The sequence below is a fragment of the Plectropomus leopardus genome, chromosome 11 (assembly GCF_026936395.1).
Source record: "Plectropomus leopardus strain MGB_pleo_1.0 chromosome 11, ASM2693639v1, whole genome shotgun sequence".
NCBI lineage: Eukaryota > Metazoa > Chordata > Actinopteri > Perciformes > Serranidae > Plectropomus > Plectropomus leopardus.
The window spans coordinates 8,165,602-8,185,648 of NC_142186.1; the positions used below are offsets into that span (position 1 = coordinate 8,165,602).

At 40.1% G+C, this 20,047-nt stretch overlaps 2 protein-coding genes across 13 annotated transcripts in view; one reads left to right on the plus strand and one right to left on the minus strand.

The window, feature by feature from the left end:
• Positions 1-712: 712 nt before the first annotated feature.
• prss35 (serine protease 35) lies at positions 713-7,563 on the plus strand. The gene is made up of 2 exons (XM_042490086.2): positions 713-1,051; positions 5,095-7,563. The coding sequence occupies exon 2, from the start codon at positions 5,114-5,116 to the stop codon at positions 6,383-6,385; it is 1,272 nt and encodes a 423-aa protein (XP_042346020.1). The 5' UTR covers positions 713-1,051; positions 5,095-5,113; the 3' UTR covers positions 6,386-7,563.
• Positions 7,564-9,332: 1,769 nt separating this feature from the next.
• The window catches only part of snap91a (synaptosome associated protein 91a), a 64,825-nt gene continuing 54,110 nt past the window's right edge, over positions 9,333-20,047 (minus strand). For 11 of the 12 annotated variants that reach the window (XM_088083968.1, XM_088083967.1, XM_088083965.1 and 8 more), the window contains 8 exons: positions 19,122-19,355; positions 16,586-16,783; positions 16,466-16,484; positions 15,153-15,243; positions 14,815-14,895; positions 13,957-14,091; positions 13,761-13,849; positions 9,333-12,304 (listed from right to left, as the gene is read on the minus strand). In XM_088083968.1, coding sequence (XP_087940094.1) covers positions 13,769-13,849; positions 13,957-14,091; positions 14,815-14,895; positions 15,153-15,243; positions 16,466-16,484; positions 16,586-16,783; positions 19,122-19,355 — 839 coding nt within the window. In that variant the 3' untranslated portion in view covers positions 9,333-12,304; positions 13,761-13,768. The remainder of the gene's footprint in view (positions 12,305-13,760; positions 13,850-13,956; positions 14,092-14,814; positions 14,896-15,152; positions 15,244-16,465; positions 16,485-16,585; positions 16,784-19,121; positions 19,356-20,047) is intronic. The other variant, XM_088083966.1, reaches the window with a different exon arrangement.

Sequence of the window (20,047 nt, forward strand, 5' to 3'; positions counted from 1 at the left end):
AGAATAAAACAGGTAACAAAAACACTGAAAACCGAACATCTAGAGATCAAAATCCTCATAATAATGGAATGTGTCAACAAAAACACAGCTTACTAATATAAGTTAAAGATATATGTCTGATAATCTTCAACAAAAATTCTTCAGCAAATGTCTGAGGGCTTCAGAAGGACACAGAGCAAGACCATGACAATCGTAAACATTTGGTTGCTAAGGAAAATAAATTTTATAGTATAGTATAGTATAGTATAGTAGTATTCTGAAACCATAAGATGTTGACAATGACTATATTTCACCCAAGCCACCTAAAAACAGTCCATTCAGGATGCTGCGATGGCAACAATTAATGACTTAATGTAAATTCATATATATATATATGCTTTGTAAAGTTCTCACCTACAGAAAAAACACTGATATGCTAGAATACTGATATACTATGCTAGAAGTATCCATCCCTAGTGTTTCCACTTCACTGGACTGGTAGAATAAAGTGCTGCAGATGTTGAGGCTCGCAGGGCTCAGAATGGAAACGCCTGTGAATCTATTGTAGAGAGCAGTAGAACTAATGCCTTCACAGTCTCATTGACTGAGGCACCCTTCATTTGTCTCTCCTCCTCCCTCCGGCTGGCTGCTCCTCAGCCTGCTGTACACTGGCGCACCTCCCCACTGCGCTGCTCCTCAATAGACCACTGACTTCACCCGATTCAGCCTTTAGCTAGATGGCTTGGTCTGGTCCCACCCATATGTGAACAGCTTTTGTCACAAGTGAAAAAAGAAAGTTCTTTTCAGATTTTTTGCCTCCCCTTTCCTCCCCCCTCTCCTCTCCTCTCCTCCTTTCCTCCCTCCTCCTCAGCATCAAGTGCAGCCTGAGCGCAGCGTCCCGGCTGTGACTTTCTCTCAGAAGGAGCAATGAGGAGAAGGGAGCCGTCGCCCTGCTGATACCAGGACTGTCTGGGATGCAGTTTGTTTTCTAGTGGGATCATATTTGTATATTTCCAGGGAAAACAAACAATACATTGCGGATTTGGCGTATCCATCAATCGGATGCAAGCAGGTAGGAACCCTTTGTCATTGTTTGCATTTGATGGAGAAGTTTGTTCTTTATTTGTATTATTATTATTATTATTATTATTATTATTATTATTATTATTATTATTTAGTTTATGTCATATTTTTATGTTTTCATTTTCACATCGATTTCTTTCCGTTTTGGATTGTTGCCTCTTTTTTTGTGGATGCACTTTTTGTTTTTGTTTTTTGTTTTTTTCCCAGGGGACTTAAATGGATTCTGTACCCTAAGTGATGCTCTACATGCCTTATTTATAACTTTTTTTTTAGGCTTTTTGAGCATTATTATTAATGATAATAAGTTTCGTTATTTAATCCGTGCATTAGAAAACATCTTAAAGACACTTTACTCATGTTGCATTGATGCTCTTCTTTCTACATACAGTCGCGATGCTGTAACAGATGTGATATTACAGATGTGTTTTTTTCACGTTTCATTGAATATCTAATTTTTATGGTATGTTCAATTGCATTGCAATGCTTCAAGTTATATTTGTTATTATCGGATGAGGAAATACAGGGCTTAGATTATATAATGCATTTTTAATTGCATCTAAATTTGACTTTTTTGGGCACATTTTCTTCTTAAAAAGCACCAACAGTGTCTGGTCCCGTCCTTGTTACACTGGGAACTGTGAGTTCAAGAACTGTTAAAATAGGTCAAAATGAATGAAAAAAAAAAACAAAACAATTTCATTAAACATGGAGTTGAACTAGACAATTCATGGTGACCCTGCTGAGTTTGCTGGTTGATTGCGCCATAGCGCCATCCTTTGGCCACTGTGTCTCCTGGGTCCCTCCTGTGACTCCCTCCACTGATAGATAGAGAGGGCACTGCTTCTACTTCAGCTGACTGCAGTGGAAAAATTGTCCAAATGAGCGCCTTCTGTGACCAAGAGTCATCATGGCAGCATATCAGTTTCCACTCTGTGCTGAATAATTGTAGGCTTTCTCCTCGATTTGTGTTATGTCTGAGTCTGGCTGTGTGAGCGTGAAGCTGAACAGAAACTTAAGGGTCATTTTTGTATCCTCATTTATTGAGTCTGTTTTACAGCTCTTGTGGGCTTGTACTTTATGACCGTCTGTTTGGGGCTGGTTAGATGTTGGCCACTGGGTATGTTTTATTGGACTTTGTGGTAAACTGAAGCCAAATAGTCTCCTTTGCAATTGGATGACAATGCACTTACTGGCAAAAAAACTAAAATTAAAAGGTAATGTTGGTAGTTTCAACAAAAAAAAGGGATTTTGACAGTGTCTCTGCAGTGGATGCTGATACACTGATGTGGTCCAGGTGATGCTTTACCTTCTCTCTCTCAGTAGAGTCTCCTGTGAGCTTTGCCAAACCAGGCACAGTCTCATTTTCATGCTGCACTTTCATCCAATTGTAACAGAATGTGTCTCTGTGAACCCCCTGGCCAATGTCCCTCCAGCTGGCTTCCCCACATCTCAGCCTGTCTGTCACACACCATTTAACCCCCTCAAACAGCCAGAATGAATGCAATCACTGTGACTTTTCACTCTGGACTCCTGTTTGACATTAACTGTTGGATGTGCACTCCTTCTCCTCAAAAAATGGCTTCCAAATGATTTTGTGTTTGCCTGTGTGACTTCATTGCCACAGCCATGCTGACGAAATCTAACTCTCCTTCTCTGTAGTTAAGTGATGGTCTGCTGAATGTATTAAAACTCACCCAGATTGTAATTTTTTATAGGGTTATCAGGACTATTGGCAGCATCACACTCGTACAGTAGGAGCAAGAAGCAGTGGGCTGTCTGCAGCCCACGTAGACTCTGTGTTTGATGTCATCTGTGTGCATGACAAGGAGCGGAGTGGAGCTAGGGAAACCAGATATGGTCATTACTGAAGGAGAAGGTTAACCATTGTGGCAAACCCCCAAGCCACTGTCTCAGCCCATTCAGAGGATCAGGGTTCATCCTCTCCTCCTCACTGCCCACAGCCTCCAGCAACACTCAGAGGGCATAAATCTCCACTCAACCACATGGCTAATGTAAAAACTCCAAAGGAATGTTTCATATATTTTATACAGTGTGGTGGTTCTTTACATAATGGCAACAATCTTTTCTGCAAACTTGAGCATTTTGAGGAATGCACTTAAAAAAAATCTGGGCTGTATTGAGTGTGTTGAGCTGCTCTAATGATAGTCTTGAGCTCTGGATGATTAGATGTCTTTAATATTCTGGGCCACGCTGCCTCCCTGTGGCCATGTATGGATCTTTGGTGATATTTTCTATACCTTGAGGCCTCAACATTAGATATGAGACCTTCTCAGTTCAGGGGGAACTGAGTTTTCTCACATGTTGGATGTGAGAAAATGATGAAAGTATCACTGAATAATCAGTGTCACAAATCAAAACATGCTCTCATGATGTGAAAACTCTGTTGCAGTAAGGTGGTTTTTGACCTGATAACCTGAAATTTTATGGAAGAGAAGAAAAACAAGCAAACAGGTGGAACTCATTTTGAGACTGAGGTAAAGGTGGTCTGAGGCACTATCAAAATATTCTAAAAGGTGGGGCAATTACATGCTGACATGTTTGAATGGTGATGTGATTGCTAAGCTTAAATATGCAAGGCTAAGAGTCTGATGCTTGCACTTGAGGAAGGGTCAGATGATCACTTAAGCGATTATAATTTGTCCTGAGGGGCACAGGGATGTGTGCACCAGTGTGTGTAAAACTGTCATTTCATGGCAGTCCATCCAGTAGTTGTTGAGAGATTTTTACTCAAAATTACAAACGTCATTCTTATGGTGGTATCACCAAAGTGATTAGAGTTCACCTTCTGGGAACCATGAATGTCTGCACTAAATTTAGTGGCAATTCGTTTAATAGAGATGGAGGTAATTCAGTGATGAGTGAAAATTTAGAGGTGGGGGTGGAGGGTACTTAAAGGGAAAGTTCAACCCAAAATCAAAAATACATTATTTTGCTCTTAACTGCACTGCAGTTTATCAGTCAAGGTTGTTTTGGTGTGAGTCGTAGATAGTTGGCAATATTGGCTGAAAAAATGTCTGCCTTCCCCCAAATATAATGGAACTAAATGGCACTTGGCTTGTGGTGCTTAAAAGACCAAAGACATACATCTGAAAAACTCAACAGCAATCATTTTTTTCATTTTATTTTGTTCGTTTATTTGACATGGACCGTGCACAACACAGCTGTTGAGCCACAGTTAGCTATAAAGCTAATTTACATCTGTGGTCCCTTGGCAGGAACCCGGGACCACAGATATAACCCGGTTACCCAAGATTATCCACAGACCTTATTGTGAGCAGTTTCATGAAGGAACTATTTTCTTTCTACCAAACCACAGCCACCAACAGTATCACCACACAGATGGAAGCGTGCATACTCATGGACAAGAGGCTCATGCTGGTGACAGCTAGAGATGAAAAAATCATTAATTGTGTCCTCCTTGATTGGGCTGTAATGGTGGCAAACTCAGTAGTGCTAAGTGCATTGGATGTAGATGCAGACTTTCTTCTGCACAGTGAAAAGGTTGATGGGTGTAGTTTGGTCAAGGGAAGACAGCTCTATGACCAATATCTCCAAAACTCTGCAAAACCCACCAGAACAATCTAGACTGATAAACAGCACTGCAGTTAGTAGGAAAAAATATGTATTTTTGATTTTGTGTTGAACTGTACCTTTAAGTCTGTAAGATTCATCCTCTGGGCACTAACTGCACTAAATGTTATGGCAATTCATCCTATAGTTTACCATACATCTCAGTAAAAAAGCAAAAATGTAAACCTCTTGTAGGTGCAAAAGAAAAAGGCAGAAGGATTTGTTGTTCAGGGAACATAAATGTACAATATTAAATGGCAATCAATCCTATACTGGCATATTTGGACAAATATTTTGGACTAACTGATCAACTAACTGTGTGCCTCTGCTAATCCTAGAGCCACACATAGCTAACAAGTTTCGTACTCAATAACTATTAATCTTTGTGTCTTTCAATTACAATGTGTCTCTAAGTATTCGTCTTTACTCTTTATATTTCAGAGCCAGGCCCAACTTAACAATGGGCCCCATACCCCTGTGTGTGCTGCTGCCGGTGACGGTGCTGGCTGTGGTGGCTGTAGCTGCTGAGGAGAATGCAATCGATGATGAGTACACCTGGCCACAGTGGAAGGTGCCTCTGGTAAGGAAGAGACGTACCGTACCGCTAAGCAGCCCAAGCTTTTCGGCCCACCCTCCCCCAGAGCTGAGTGGGACCTGTGGGATCGAGTGTCAGCGTCGCCTCCCTGCTGCCTCTCTGGACGACCTGGAGCAGTTCCTGTCCTATGAGACGGTTTATGACAACGGAACACGCACATATACCTCAGTTTATGTGCAGGGCCTTAATGAGGTGACCGCCTGGTCCAGGAACACCTCGTCTAGGTCCCGCCACAAACGAGAGGTGTACGGCACAGACACACGCTTCACCATCTCTGATAAGCAGTTCTCCACCAAATACCCCTTCTCTACTTCTGTGAAGATCTCCACAGGATGCTCCGGGGTTCTCGTGTCACCTAAACATGTACTGACCGCTGCCCACTGCATTCATGATGGGAAGGATTATCTAGATGGGGTGCAGAAGTTGCGTGTTGGCATTCTGAAGGAGAAGTCTAGGCGAGGTAAAGGAGGCAAAGGGAGAGGAGGACGAGGAAAGGGCAAAAGAAGAAAGGGAGACAAAGAAAATGAGGAAGTGCAGGAAAAGGAAGAGAATGGTGGGAAAGGCGAGCGCAAAGGGAAAGGGAAAGGTAGAAAGAGCCGGAGTCGGCGAAGTGCAGAATCAGGGAAACCTTCGTTTAGGTGGACCGGGGTCAAGAAGACCCAGGTGCCAAAAGGCTGGTTCAAAGGTGTGTCTGACGGATTGGCTGCAGATTATGACTATGCTGTTTTGGAGCTGAAGAGAGCTCCAAAAGTCAAGCACATGGATCTGGGTGTCATCCCCTCGGTCAAGAAGCTCCCTGCCGGGAGGATCCACTTCTCTGGCTTTGACGACGACCGTCCTGGCAACCTGGTGTACCGGTTCTGCTCCGTGTCTGAGGAGTCCAGTGATTTGTTGTACCAATACTGTGATGCCAAACCCGGCTCCAGCGGCTCTGGGATCTACATTCGCCTCAAAGAGTCTGGCAAGAAGAAGTGGAAGAGGAAGATCATTGGAGTTTTCTCTGGTCACCAGTGGGTGGATGTTAATGGGAATGGGATGCAGCAGGATTACAACGTGGCGGTGCGGATAACACCTCTCAAATATGCTCAGATCTGCTACTGGGTCCATGGGGACTCGAGTGAGTGCCAAGTAGCCTAAGACACAGGATGCCCTCTTAAACACCAACCCTCAGACCCAACACCATACAAAGGACACCCTACCTGCTCTCAACCCCACCACCCACTCTCACCACCAACCAGGGGCCCAATGACTGCCTCTCCTCCTGCCTCCCTGTTACCTCCTGTGCCTACCAGTGACTCCTGCTACACTGACCTCCACACACACAGCCATACAGACTCAGTGTTGACTACAACAGGAACTCGTCAGCGCATCTAGAGAACTGTGGCCTTTCAGCTTTTCTAATTTATTTGCTATAAAAACAACTGAGAAAAAAAATATGTATTGTTTTTACAGATCACTCAGATCTGCAGTTTTGCTTTCTATTTTGACTCTTTCTTTTAAAAGATTTGACCTTTATGGATTCAATGTTGGAAAGCGTGTATGATATGCCCCCTGGTACATTCGTCTTAAATATTCTAACTAGATTTTGTAAGGAGAAAATTTTTAAGAGTTCTCCACCACTGTAAAGACGAGCATGTGCATTGGCTTTGACAAAAGACCCAGAAGAAATTAATGTAACTTTTGTTTTATAAATGAACTATATAGAGACTTTTTATAAACATTTTAATTGAATGAGCTGGTGTTTTGCATTGTGTATATCTAGAACTTTGTTTTTTACAACTACCTTTTTAAAAAAACGACTGTTTTTCTGTCTAACTAGAGAAAGGGTCCTTATGGATCCTGGATAGGATTCTTTCTTTGATTTGTGAGTCACGCTATCTTTTCTCTGTTTTTGCAACACAGTGAAATGTGGTTTCATTGTTGTGCACATAATTATATCGGTGCTTATCCAGAAGACGTGGTGCTAATTTATGGAATTGTAAACTTTTATCCGGGGGGGAGGAAAGACTTCTCAGAATATATTTTGATAGCCTAGTACTGTAACTATGTATTTGATGTGAGGCTACATATTTGAGTTGTGTTAAGATGGGACTGAACCATTTAATGATTTACTTGAGCTGTTGAGATTTCTCTAATTCTAAGGGTTAATGAGATTGCAAAGGCAATATTGTTAATAATAGCAAATTTAAATCTGGTATGTGATATTTTTTACTTTTTATGTTTATGTTCCAAAAATTTCTGTTTTGAATACCAAATACCTGAAATTAATGATGCAGATTGAAGACTACCAACCATTAAACCAAGATTGCTACTTGTGTGTGTGTGTGTTTGTAATGGAAAAAGATATCATATTTACTAACATCTAATCATTTATGGATGACAATTATTATAAGAGCACGACCAACAATAGCTGCTGTACTGTGTTGTGTCTTTCTGTGTAAAAGATGTTACTCACAGTGATGAACAAGCAGAGAATTATTGGTTGACTCTGCAGTTCCTCTGAGATCGTCGTCATGTAATGTGGAGCAGGTGGTGCAGGAGACTGCAGACGACTGGAGCTCACACAGATAACTCTTTATTCCAGGTCAGAACAAAAAAAAGCAAACTGAACATCACTCGACCAAAACAAGAATCCCAGAAAGACTGAACTGTAAATCAGGGCTTAAATACAAACTAGGATGATGAGGGGATGAAGTGCAGGTGGAGAAAAAGGGCAGAGAAGCTCAGGTGAGGGGAATAAGGTGATGAGGCAGAAGAACAGGCAGAGAGCTGATTGGCTGGGAGAAACTGAGGAGCAGGGAGGACTAACGACGCTGATGCAGGACACATGTGACAGAAAACAGGCAGGGAACAGAAGACCAAAAGAACTAAAGGGAAAGCGAGAACAGATGAAAGGACTGTAGGACCAGTGAGGTTCAGGTGAAACTAATCAAGGCAAAAAAGGCAGGGAAACACACTAAGACAGGAAGTAAAAACCACACATGACAAATGAGGAGTGAATGTACAAAATAAAACAGGAAACACAAAACATAATGGAATAAACAAGGACAAACAAACAGAATATGACACATAAGGAGAATATAATGGAGTAAAACAAGAAACCTTACGCAATAAAGAAACACTGAAAACTAAGCCCCTAGAGATCAAAATCCTCATAATACTGACGATTGATGATGATAATGTTAATGATGATTCATAACAATGCCAAGTTAGCGTGATCTTCAATGCTATGAGTGAATATTAGGTAAATAGAATAACATCAACGGAAATATATCAAATTTTGATTATATCAGAGCCCAGACAAAGCTGGGGATCATAAGTGGAGCATTTAATGGCTGAAGAGAGATTTCTCTCAGGTGACAGACTGAAAAATGGAAGAGTAAAGAAGAGTAAATATTGGACTTATGTTGGCCTGTTAGGCATAAGGAGCTGCTCTGTGTCTGTCAGATGTGTGAGTACACAGTGTCCACTTAAAAACATGCAAATGTTGTGTACAGTTTGTTTGTCTAACCATAGTTCTGAGGCATTTTCCTCTTTTTTAAGGTGATGTTTTGATCTGCAAGATCTTCCTTAGGCGTCCTTAGAAGTGCGAAAGCAACAGCGGACATTTCTTGTTTAAAAAAAAAAAAGAACAAGAAATGCCTCTTGTCTTTTCTTGCAGATCCAAATTTTGCTTGAAAAAAAATGCTTTAAGGAAGAAAAAAACATACTCACGTCATTCTACGCCCAGCCCCGGAAACCATCCTGTAATTAGTTTGTGGTAATTTGAGTGGGAAATATGTATCAATGACTAAAATGAAGTGTAAAAAATATATTTTGACACTTCTACGGGTAAAATGCAGGATCTGCATAAGTCTGTATTGTACTTAAGTGGTGCAAATTCCCTAACGAATTTGTAATTAATGGTAAGGCCCAAAACCAAATGACACACCCCTAAAGGTCAGGGGCATTTGTTCACTTAACCAAGTTGGTAATCTGGTCTCATACACATGATGTAGATGTGCTGTACATAGATTCTTGAAATAATCCTTCAAACAGATGTTTCTATAATCTTCATGATATAGAAGAAAAGAAATCCTTCATGGGCAGTTCAATCCGTCATTGAATTTATTGCACCTCAAAGGGCTTACATGCACTGGGGAGGGCCATCGTAAATAAAATAAATTTACAACTAAACAAAAATACAACTTTAATAATTCAGTCATGAAAAATGTTAATAATCTCCCATTATTTCTCTCTGAATCATATCAGATTCTCACAACCAATTGCTTATTCAGTCCACTGAAAAGACAACACACAGATTAAGTGTTAAATCAGCCTGATTTACAGCACACGACCGAGGCCTCTGTTGTTACACAGCTGTCCAAAACGCGTATCAACATATTGATTCCATTGTAAGTCTGCGGGCACAGAGGAGCTTTGTAGTGAGATGCTTTTGGAAACAAGATCATGGTTAGACAGTGGCCTCCCATGGATTTACAAACTGTGCACATTACATCACAATGGGCAAAAGGTCAGCAATCAACAAAAAATATGCTCAGACAGCAATCATTCTCAAATTTGTTGTTTTGTTTGGTTGCCTCTGCAGTTTCATGCGAACTTCATTCATTTGCTGCAATTATAATATCGTCAAAGCAGCAGTGCAGGCATACACACTGTCATTTTGTCAGCTCAGCACTGGGTGCAACAGGTGATTAACTTAAAGGTACCCTGTGGAGTTTTTGACCACTGGTAACGCTACAGGGCAATGCTCTAATGAGCAGCCCCCCCTTTTGCATATAAACATTTTAGGTGTCAAGGCTTTAAAAAAATAAATAGCTTTCCAAAATAGTGTTGTCATGATGCTGGAAATTCTAACTCCGATAAAATACCTTGAAACATGTCCATATCCAACGACATTTTCGATTCCACAGGGAAATATTGCCTTCAGCATATCAAATTTAAGTTTCATTAAAGATATACGTAGATACAACAAGGCTACAACATGACAACGATGGCTTTACTTGTTTTGGTTAGTAGCAGAGAAGAGCATGAACACTGTAGTAAACATTAACAATTAGAGAGAGTGATAAAGCAAAGCTTCTACCTGTGTATCGATACTGTAATAAGAATGGAAAACGTTTCAAATATTCCAGGGTTTTCCACAGTCATTTGTTTGTGGCAGCACGCCATGATTAAAACATCTGCCATCATGAATACATTTTCTATTTTTGGAGCTGGACTGTTCATTAGGAGCGCTGTTGAAATATATGTACAACTCAGTTATGCATTGCATTACACTCTCGGACTGCAGAGCGTACTCTGGGCACAGATGGAGCGGTAGAACGTCAGGCACTATGAAAGTGAAACGTGACTTTTGCTGGGTCTAAAAGTTTGTATTTACTTACAGCAGCTGCTTCTCTCATCCATTGATCTGATCAGGTAAGACCCGATCGACAGATCAATTATTCATCCCACTAGACACAAACTGCTGCTGAGGATAAAAAACAATTATGGGGAGCTCAGCCTGGGCTCCATTCACGAACCTGCAAAATCCACCAAATTTAGAAAGGGGACACAGAATGACATATAGGGACACACATGCATTTAAAAAAAACTGTCACAAATACACCAATTCTGTGGTACTCAGAATTAATATGTATCAATAAACCACGATTTTGAAATCTTTTTTAGTTGATAAATTTACAATATTTTTTAAGCCTGAAGGAAACATCCAAAGTTTATTTGATGAGAAACACTGAGTCCAAACTGAACTTCTTTGTTAGAAAAAAAACCCATACTCAGCAGGGTACCTTTAATATGTTCCTGACTTACTTTTGTAAAAGAGAGTCAAGCCACCTAATTCTTTCCTGTTGGACTGCCACATTGGTTTTCTGGTATTCTTTAAAATAATTTGTTTTGATCTGATCTGTCTGAACATGGAGTTTGGTTTCACAATGTTACATCTTACTCTGAATACAAAAACAATCACACTGAGCTGGTCATAGCTATAATGAAAGCACAGGGAACAGATATATCCACATGAGTCGGGTGCGTGTCAAAACTGCAGTAAGAAACCTGTACAGTTATACTGAGGGACAGTTTGAGTTTACCTCCGTGACGAGTAATTGAAGTATTTTCTCTGGAAGTAAGTTGTAAGATATGTTTTTAATAGCAATGCCAGCAATATCAACAGCAGTCTGGAGGATTATTTTAACAGAAACAGAACATATAAATAACATTAGACAAAAAGACAAATAAAGAAACATAGAAAAATAAGCCACAAGTAAAAAAAAAAGAAACAAACAAAAAGGATCACTTGCTGGTCTGGTATGATTCAGAAGCCCATGGAAGTTGTTTCTTAATATACAGTATATTAATCATATAGCGGTATTCATATTTGTTTCCAAATACTTTCAAAAGATGACGGGGAATAGAAGGTTACTCACACGACTTCTTACAATTTCATGTCAGATTCACATTTATATTTCTCTTCAACAGACATACAGAATAGAGACGGAATCCTCGCCAGAGAAATCTATGTACATCAACGAGGACCTTTCTGTAAACAACACACAACATGGTTCTCCAAAAATCTACCGGGGCTTCGTCTACCACTCTCATCCAATCAGAGTGGGACAAAGAAGAGCTCCTCCCCCTTAGCAAGGAGGCGGGGACAAATATGGGGCGGTGGGTGGGGCTTAGGACACCAAAGCACATCCATCATTCAACTCAACACTAGAAAGAAATCTAAACACAAACGCCTTCACTTTCTTTCACTTACTTCTGTGGACTTTTTTTGTCTGGGTTTTGAGTGATTTTGTTAAGACAAAAGATTAGTACATCTACATAAGCACACGCTTGTATTTTTTTTCCTCATATATTTATATATATAATATAATCCGCTATGGTTCACTTTCACAGTTTGTGCTACGACATCACACGGGAGAAAGGGTGGGGTGTTGATGGGCTGGGTGGAGATAAGAGGCTCTTATAAGGTTGAGAAGCTGAACATCCTGAGATGTTGACAGACGCCAGGTAAAAGGTGAGAGGGCCCTGCTCCAGAGAAGAAAGCAGCTGGAAGACAGGAAATAGAGAACATTTCAACAGAACAGTCAAGTGGCACTTGGGTTTCTAAATTTTGATAATGCAAAGCCTCTTGTCCATGAATACTGATGCTGCATTTACACAGCAGAAGGACTTATAATTACAAAAAGAGGTTCAAGCACTTCATGCATATACTCAAAATGTTCTCTCAAATTGCACTGATGAATTGACAATGATTCATTACAGTCTAAGCGATTCTGAGACTATTAATTCCAATTAAATGCAAAGTGCCCTATTTTATACCCAGCAAAAACCAGCGCAAGGTGCAATACAATTCAGTCATTTTCACAGCCAACATCTACGTTGTACAAGTAGCAAATGTACTTGCGCTCATCTGTGTGCCCATAGATGTGTAGCTCTTAAAATGAGGTGTGTTTAGGCGCACTGAGGCGCAGTATTTTCCTTTTATTTAAAGGGTGCATTATTCACACAGTAAGACGCACCCACATAGGTGGGTTCACAACATATGTACACTCTGCTTGTTACTCACACAGGGACGCGTGGATGGGTTCCAGGTGGGTGAAATAATATATCATTAATGAGGAAAATATTAATCACATTCTCTAATATGTGAACATTGCAGAGATCAGAGCAGAGCTGCTGCTGGACTCCCCGTTAAGAGAAACACTGTGCACATTTACGCATGAGAAACAGCATAACTTTATTATTTCAGATGCTAAAAGTTTAGTTCAGTTTCCTCTGTCAAGTTCATAACTACAGAGTTTAGTAATATTTCCTGCAGTGACATTACTGCTCTTGCTACATTACAGGCTATAAAAACCAGGTGCAGACACACTTGGCTTTTAAAGAGAATGGGAGATGAATTTTTGACTGAGTGAAATAATGTTACACCTAAAATACACCTATGATAAATGAAGGGATTAAATGCAACTCCTTTCACTCTTGCACCATACTTTGCGAGCAGATTACGCACCATTTAACCTGCAAAAGTGAAGTTAGCAATACCCTAAATTCACTCATTCCATGCACTTTAGATAAATTAAATTGTGCCCAAAATGTGTGCACTTTCTAAAAATTACAAAACTACATTTTTATGGGATTGAAAAGGCAGCCAGTTGAAACAGTTGAACCCAACCAAGATTTGAAAAGGGACGTTGAGAAGTAAAGAGCTCATACATTCTTTATCTACTCTGCTTAAAGCAGAATGGTTGGAAAGATGGATCACCTGCCTAATCTGCAGGTGTTCCACCTCTTAGCTGAGTTGGTGTGATGAAGTGATAAACATTAGCAGAGGTTACCAACGTCTTCCATTCCGAAAAAACCCTCCAAATTGCCTTCAGTGAGGCATTACTCTATTAAACACCCATTTAGCAGCTAGTGATGTATCAACCACCACAAGTCTTCCAGAAGTCTTTAGATACTGTTCTGTCTATAATGTATTATATGTACTGTTCTGAGTTCCTACCTGGGGCGTTATAAGAAGTCTTTGAGGTCGAGATCTGCCAAAGGGTCCTTGGGCTTCTTGGGGCTCTGGCTTGCAGGTCCTGTAGGAAGCTGAAAAAAAGGTGGGGGAAATGTGATGTATATATAAAACTAGTTTCTGTGTGTATAGACTAATGGCCATATTGTTCACTAGGCCTTTACTACGTGTGGTTCATCACCGGTGCTCCTGGTGCAGCGGCTCCGGGTGCAGCTCCAGCCACCCCAGTGAAGGGTGGTCTCATCATGGGCTGTCCCATCATAGGCTGCCCCATCATTGGCTGCATCATGGGAGCTCCAGGCCCTCCTGCAGGAGGCTGGTAGGAAAAGGTTAAATCAGAGATTTTAACCCTTTAATGTTATAGACACTCAAATCGCTCTGCACACAAAATGTACTTTTCAAAACGGGGCTATAAAATAGAATTAATATGATTTTCTACTTTCCTTGAGTTTATGTACCCAACACCATTCCTCATCATAAATATTACTTTTTTTCAGAATTTTAACCCTGTAAATACCAGATTTCAGTCATGATGCCACTATGTTTTAGATGAAAAAAAAACACACAAAATTATTTTCAATATACTACATGCAAATTCATTTTTTTCTGATTATCATAGCCTGGGATATGTAAACAATTTGCAGCAGCACTGATTTTGACAGAGTACCTAGTGGAAATAGCATGTATTTTCTCCATATGCCAAACATGGTAAAAAATTATATCATCGGGGACACCCAGAAATAATACAATGCCTGTTTTATTATGTTTTGATGGCTGTGGGGTCAAAAATTGCAGTTTGAATGGGTTTCAGTGGCACATTTTTTTGCACTTAACAGTCTGAATGTAACAATTTTGTTTACCCAGTGTATTTCAGACTCATGGTTGGAGCTGATATCCAGATTAATCATCACTTGTCTTTAAAACGGTCTGGAAAATAATTAATTGTTAACTGTGACAAGGGTTACCCTGCTGATTCAAAAGCTGATAAAGGTTCACAGTTAAAATCTAGATACTTTTCTAAGCATAAAATAAAGCTCACCATGCCAAAGCCAGGCTGTGCGCTCATTGGTGGCACAATGGCTGCTCCTGGTGCCCCAGGAGCTCCAGGGGCGGCACCAGCCTGGAAAGAAGGGTGCATCAGAAAAAGCCTGTATGTTTTTCAAATCTTTGCCAAAAAACAACAACTACAGATTAATACTGAACTTCAAATAGTGACAATAGTTAACAATACATTTTCTCTTTTGTCATGTTTATCTTTGTTGTTTGCCAAGTCATATGTCTGTGGCAGTATACACTAAACACAGTCTGCAGCAAATCTGCCTTTTGGATGAGGTGTGATTTCATGGTGAGGGGGTGCGGTGTCCATGCTGTTCTTACCATGGGGGCTCCTGGTTTAGCCCAGCTTGTGGGAGCTACATGTGGTATCCAGTTGGCGCCTCCCGTCAGCTTCTTCTCACTTTGTGGATCCCTGAAGAAGATCAAACACAGGATACACATCAAGCTCCACTGTGCTATCCATCCCATTATACTGCTAATGCTTACAGTGCTAACAACAGGAAGATGTTTCCAACAGTCTTTTATTTAAAATAGATTCAAATTCCAGGACTTTTACTATCATTTGCTTATATAAGAAGACTTTGCTCCCAAGAAATCCTAACAAAAACTAACACTCATCACAGAATATGTAGGTTCTGATCCTGGCTTAAAACAAGAATCAATGCCTTGTTGTTGTATGTCTCTGCCAATCAGTCAAGTTGAATTTATAGTTTACATTCATGTCTGTGAAAACATGGATGCTTCTCACACATCTCTCCGTAGCAGCACAGATGATCTGCACAATCAGCACAGTTTCAAGGTGGACACCCAAAATTAGGGTCAACAGTTCAGTGTCTGACCAACTGTCTCCTCTGCTGTTGCTGAGATGTGATGTTGAGTAATGAGAACTTTATGATGTCACAATCTAATTAACCTTTTGGATATAAAATGTCATAACCTCATCATTTTAATCCATTACATATAGATGTGAAATTCTGTCATAACTGGCGTATGAATTCTTGAGTTATGGTTAATAACATATTTGGTGAGGTCACAGTGACCTTGATCTTTGACCACCAAATTCTAATCAGTTCATTCTGGAGTCCAAGTGGATGTATGTGCCAAATTTAGGGATGTTCCCTGACAGCCCTCTTGTAGTATCACGTCCAAGAGAATGAGATGGATGCAAGGTCACAGTGACCTTGACCTTTGACCACCAAATTCTAATCAGTGTGTGCAAAATAAGTAGAAATTTTCTCAGGGTGTTCTTTAGATTTCAAGTTGCTGGCACGAAGGCATGAAAACATCCAGATGGATGTAGTTGGTGGCTATGATTTAACAAAACCGCACTTCCCCAAAATGAGTTCAAAACAAATGAATTAGATGCAAACTAAAAGTGAACAGTTTATATAATAAAATCTAATACAAGTCCAAAAAAGAAATAAAAATTGAATTTGTGAAGCTCAAACCTACAGATCCTGATCAGCCTTCAGAGTGTTGCACCGCTTTTATCATATGATTAAATAATTTAAAAAGTGTCTTTAATTTTCAAAAACTAATTTACTGTTTCATAAATTCACATACATTTCAATATGCGTACATGTTTAAGCTACACAAGCATTATGCATAGAATTTACATCTTTAAATGCACTTACTTTTTCTTTACACCGAGGTCTAAACAGAAGAAAAAGAAGAAAAACAAGTTAATACTCTCTTTAAAGATTTAATAGAAACAGAAATGACTGAGCCCCTAGACAATCAACGCTGCAGTCTACCTCCAACTAGATTGGCCAGTGACGAGTCCAGGTCTCCTGTGACCGTTTTGGTAGGAGGTGGGGTGGCGGGGGGAACGGCTGCAATGCCTCCCGCTGCGATGGGAGTTCCCATGCTTCCTGCTGTGCTTCCACCTGTGCTGCCTCCGGTGCTCTGTGGCGTTATGGCAGGCATCAGCAAGTCGCCTAATCCGTCAAACACTTGGAGAGAGGATGAGAATGGCAGGACAGCAGAGAAACAACACGGATTACAAACCTGCAAATCCCTAATCTAGATCTAACATGAGCAGACGGCAGATGTGTGACAGGCAGTACAGTGAAGGGGAACATCCAGCTGTGACGGCATCAGACGTCAGCTGGGCATCACATGCACAATGACTGTCCTGTAAATATATTTGAGCATTCAAAGGGGCAGAACCACAGCAACTGCACTGACCGGCAAGTTGCTCAGACAGTTTACAGGGTCACATCTCAGGAACATAAATACTGGCTGATTTTGGAATAAAACACTGGTTTTAAACCAGGTGTCATCAAGACCAAAGAGTTTACAGGTTTTCATTCAAACTAACCTCTACGGAAGTATTGTGTTCAAGATATTTTGAGGATGTACTCGCTAAAGCAGTGGCCTCCAATCCTGTCTTATGTATGTTCCAATGTGTTCTTTGAATTTATGTTAAAGTGGATGTTATTTAACAAAATTAAATATTTAAAAAATAGCATTTCACTCCAGTACAGTTGAACTGACAGGGTTTAGGTTGGTTTGATCAAGTTTGTGTTTGTACTGCTATCAATGGGACTGACAGACATTTCAACTAATAATTCTTTTTATCCACATACCCTGTTATTTCTTTTCAACCACTTGTCCATTACTTAAAGATAACTATTTCAATCATTTTTTAAAAATCACTTTTAGCTAATAATTTCAGCTGCTAATCCATTACTTTTAGCCAAGTATTTCAACAATTTGTACATTACTTATAGCTAAGTGTTTCAAATATTGATCAATTATTTTAAGATGATTATTTCAACCATTTATACATTACTTTTCGACAATAATATCAACCTTTTATTACTTTCAGCTCATTATTTTTATTTTTTTTCAATTAATTTCAGCTAATACTTTCAGCTGATTATTTTTTACCTTTATCCAGTTATGTCAACCATTTGTCCATAACTTTGAGCTAACTATTTTAACCATACTCTCCTTTAATTAATTGTTTCAAACATTTATCCTTTAGTTCCAGGTAACTGTTTTAACTATATATCCATTATTATTAGCTACTAATCAAACATTTATTTGTTACTTCTAGCCAACTATTTCAATCATTTATACTTAAGTTCAAGCAAACTGTTTCAGCCATTTATCCATTACTTTTAGGTAAGACTCTTTAGATATTTAGACTTCTCTGTAAGTTTGCTAGTTGCTAGTTGTCATGTCATCACAGCATATTTTCAAGTGTTACAACTGAATCAGCGGCGACCTGTCCAGGGTGTACCCCGCCTTCCGCCCAATGACAGCTGGGATTGGCTCCAGCCCCCCCGCGACCCTTACAAGGACAAGCGGTTACGGAAAATGACTGACTAACTGACAACTGAATCAGTATAAGGAATTAGAAAACAACTAAGAAGAAAAAATTCTCTACAGTTTTTTCATGTACCATCTGGCAACCCGAAAAAGTACCCTCTGGGGTAGTACCCCTGGTTGAGAAGCACTGCACTATGAGATAAAGTGAACATTTTTTTTAAAGAGGTGTCACAGGTGTAATAGGCCACTTGAAAAAAATATTAAGATATAAAATGTATAAAACCTGCAGACTCTACTGCAGTCTCGCCTTGATGAAATGTGGTTACTATAAGAGCCACTGCTCTAAAAGACCAAGGGCAAATAAACAATAGTACAGTAGGTCTTGTCTCATGCAGGAGACAATCAGGGTCCATACTGCAACATGCAAAGATACAGAGGGGGAGACTTGTCCTAACTGCACATGCTCAATGCACTGCCGGGTGGAACTCACCAAGTACAGATTAGAAGAAGCAAAAAATGACCCAGCAGAGTGGAAGGGGTGTGGATAGAGACGGAGAGGGCAAAAGCAGAGGAGAAAAGATATGTGGCAATAAGAAAGAAAGATTGCAGAGAGGGGTGGGGTAAGCAGGAGGTGGAGAAAGCACAGCATTTGTGAAAATGTGAAAAGTACAAGAGAAAAGATAAAGAAAAGTCATTGCGAGAGAGGCAGCAGCACTGAGGAGTTAAGCAGTCAGCAGAAACAATCGTTGTATGTCAGGACAGTGACAGCAGCACATGTCAGTGTGTCATTCATGCAGTAGTCAAGCTCTCAGTAGGAAGAGATAAACAGGTCATGGTTAAGATTGCTCAGTTTTAATGAACCAGGGAAGAATGTGCATCGAGCAGATGACCTGTGCAAACATGAACAAAATACTCTTTGAAATTCTCCAATGAATGCATGACAATGAGGCAGATTTCATAAATTACACAAAAAAAGGAAAAGATATCATTTATATCATATCATGATCCTCTTACTTGAAGCGTCAAAGCCACCAGAGGGAGCCGGTGTGGCGGTTGCGGGTTCTGCTGCAGCTGGAACTATTGGTGCTGCAGCAGGTACGGGTGGCGTCGGAGAGGTAAGGGAGCCCAGGGCGTCAAAGCTCGACTCAGAGAGGAGGTCGTTCTGCACCAGAGCCGATGCTGGAGCTGGAGCCAAGGCTGGAGCCAGAGCTGGGGCAGCAGTGGGAGCCAGGGTGGGCGACATCAGGCCTGAGGGGGGGAACAGACAGGACTGTAACTGTGATATCATGTGTAGTACTGTTTTCTGACTCACCCTAATTCAGTAAGAAACACACATTAAAAATGATCACTGACACAACAGAGACACCTTTAAAGTGAAATGAAATTCTGGTTACTCCTGTGGGGAAAGTCGATCAATGTGGCAGCATATAGAGGTAGTATACAGCACAGAAAAATATAATATTATACAGCACATTACTCAACTGTTCACTAGATCTTATTAAAAAACAGTATTTGAAATATCAGTTATGTATTACATTATCTAAGTTGGACCACAGTAAAGAAGGCTATATCATGACAAGAAAATGGATGAAAAATCTTCATAATTTTCCCCAATGTTCAATATCTCAGATAAAAAGTAATGAATGAAATCAAAACAAGTGGGACATATTACAATTACTGTAGAGAATGCACCTCTATAACTGATGGAGAGAAACCCAGAAAATGTATTTAAGTACTGCGCAAGTACAATTTTTATGTATTTTAATTGAGTGTTTCCATTATAATGCTACTGTATACTTACACCCCACTAGATTAAAATTCAAAGGTAAATACCATACATGTGTTTTTACCACGCAATGTCTAGCTTGGGCCATTTGTCACATTTCAGATGTCTTTGAGTTTTTGGCAGTTACACCAAAGAAGGGCTCCCCTCCAAACTT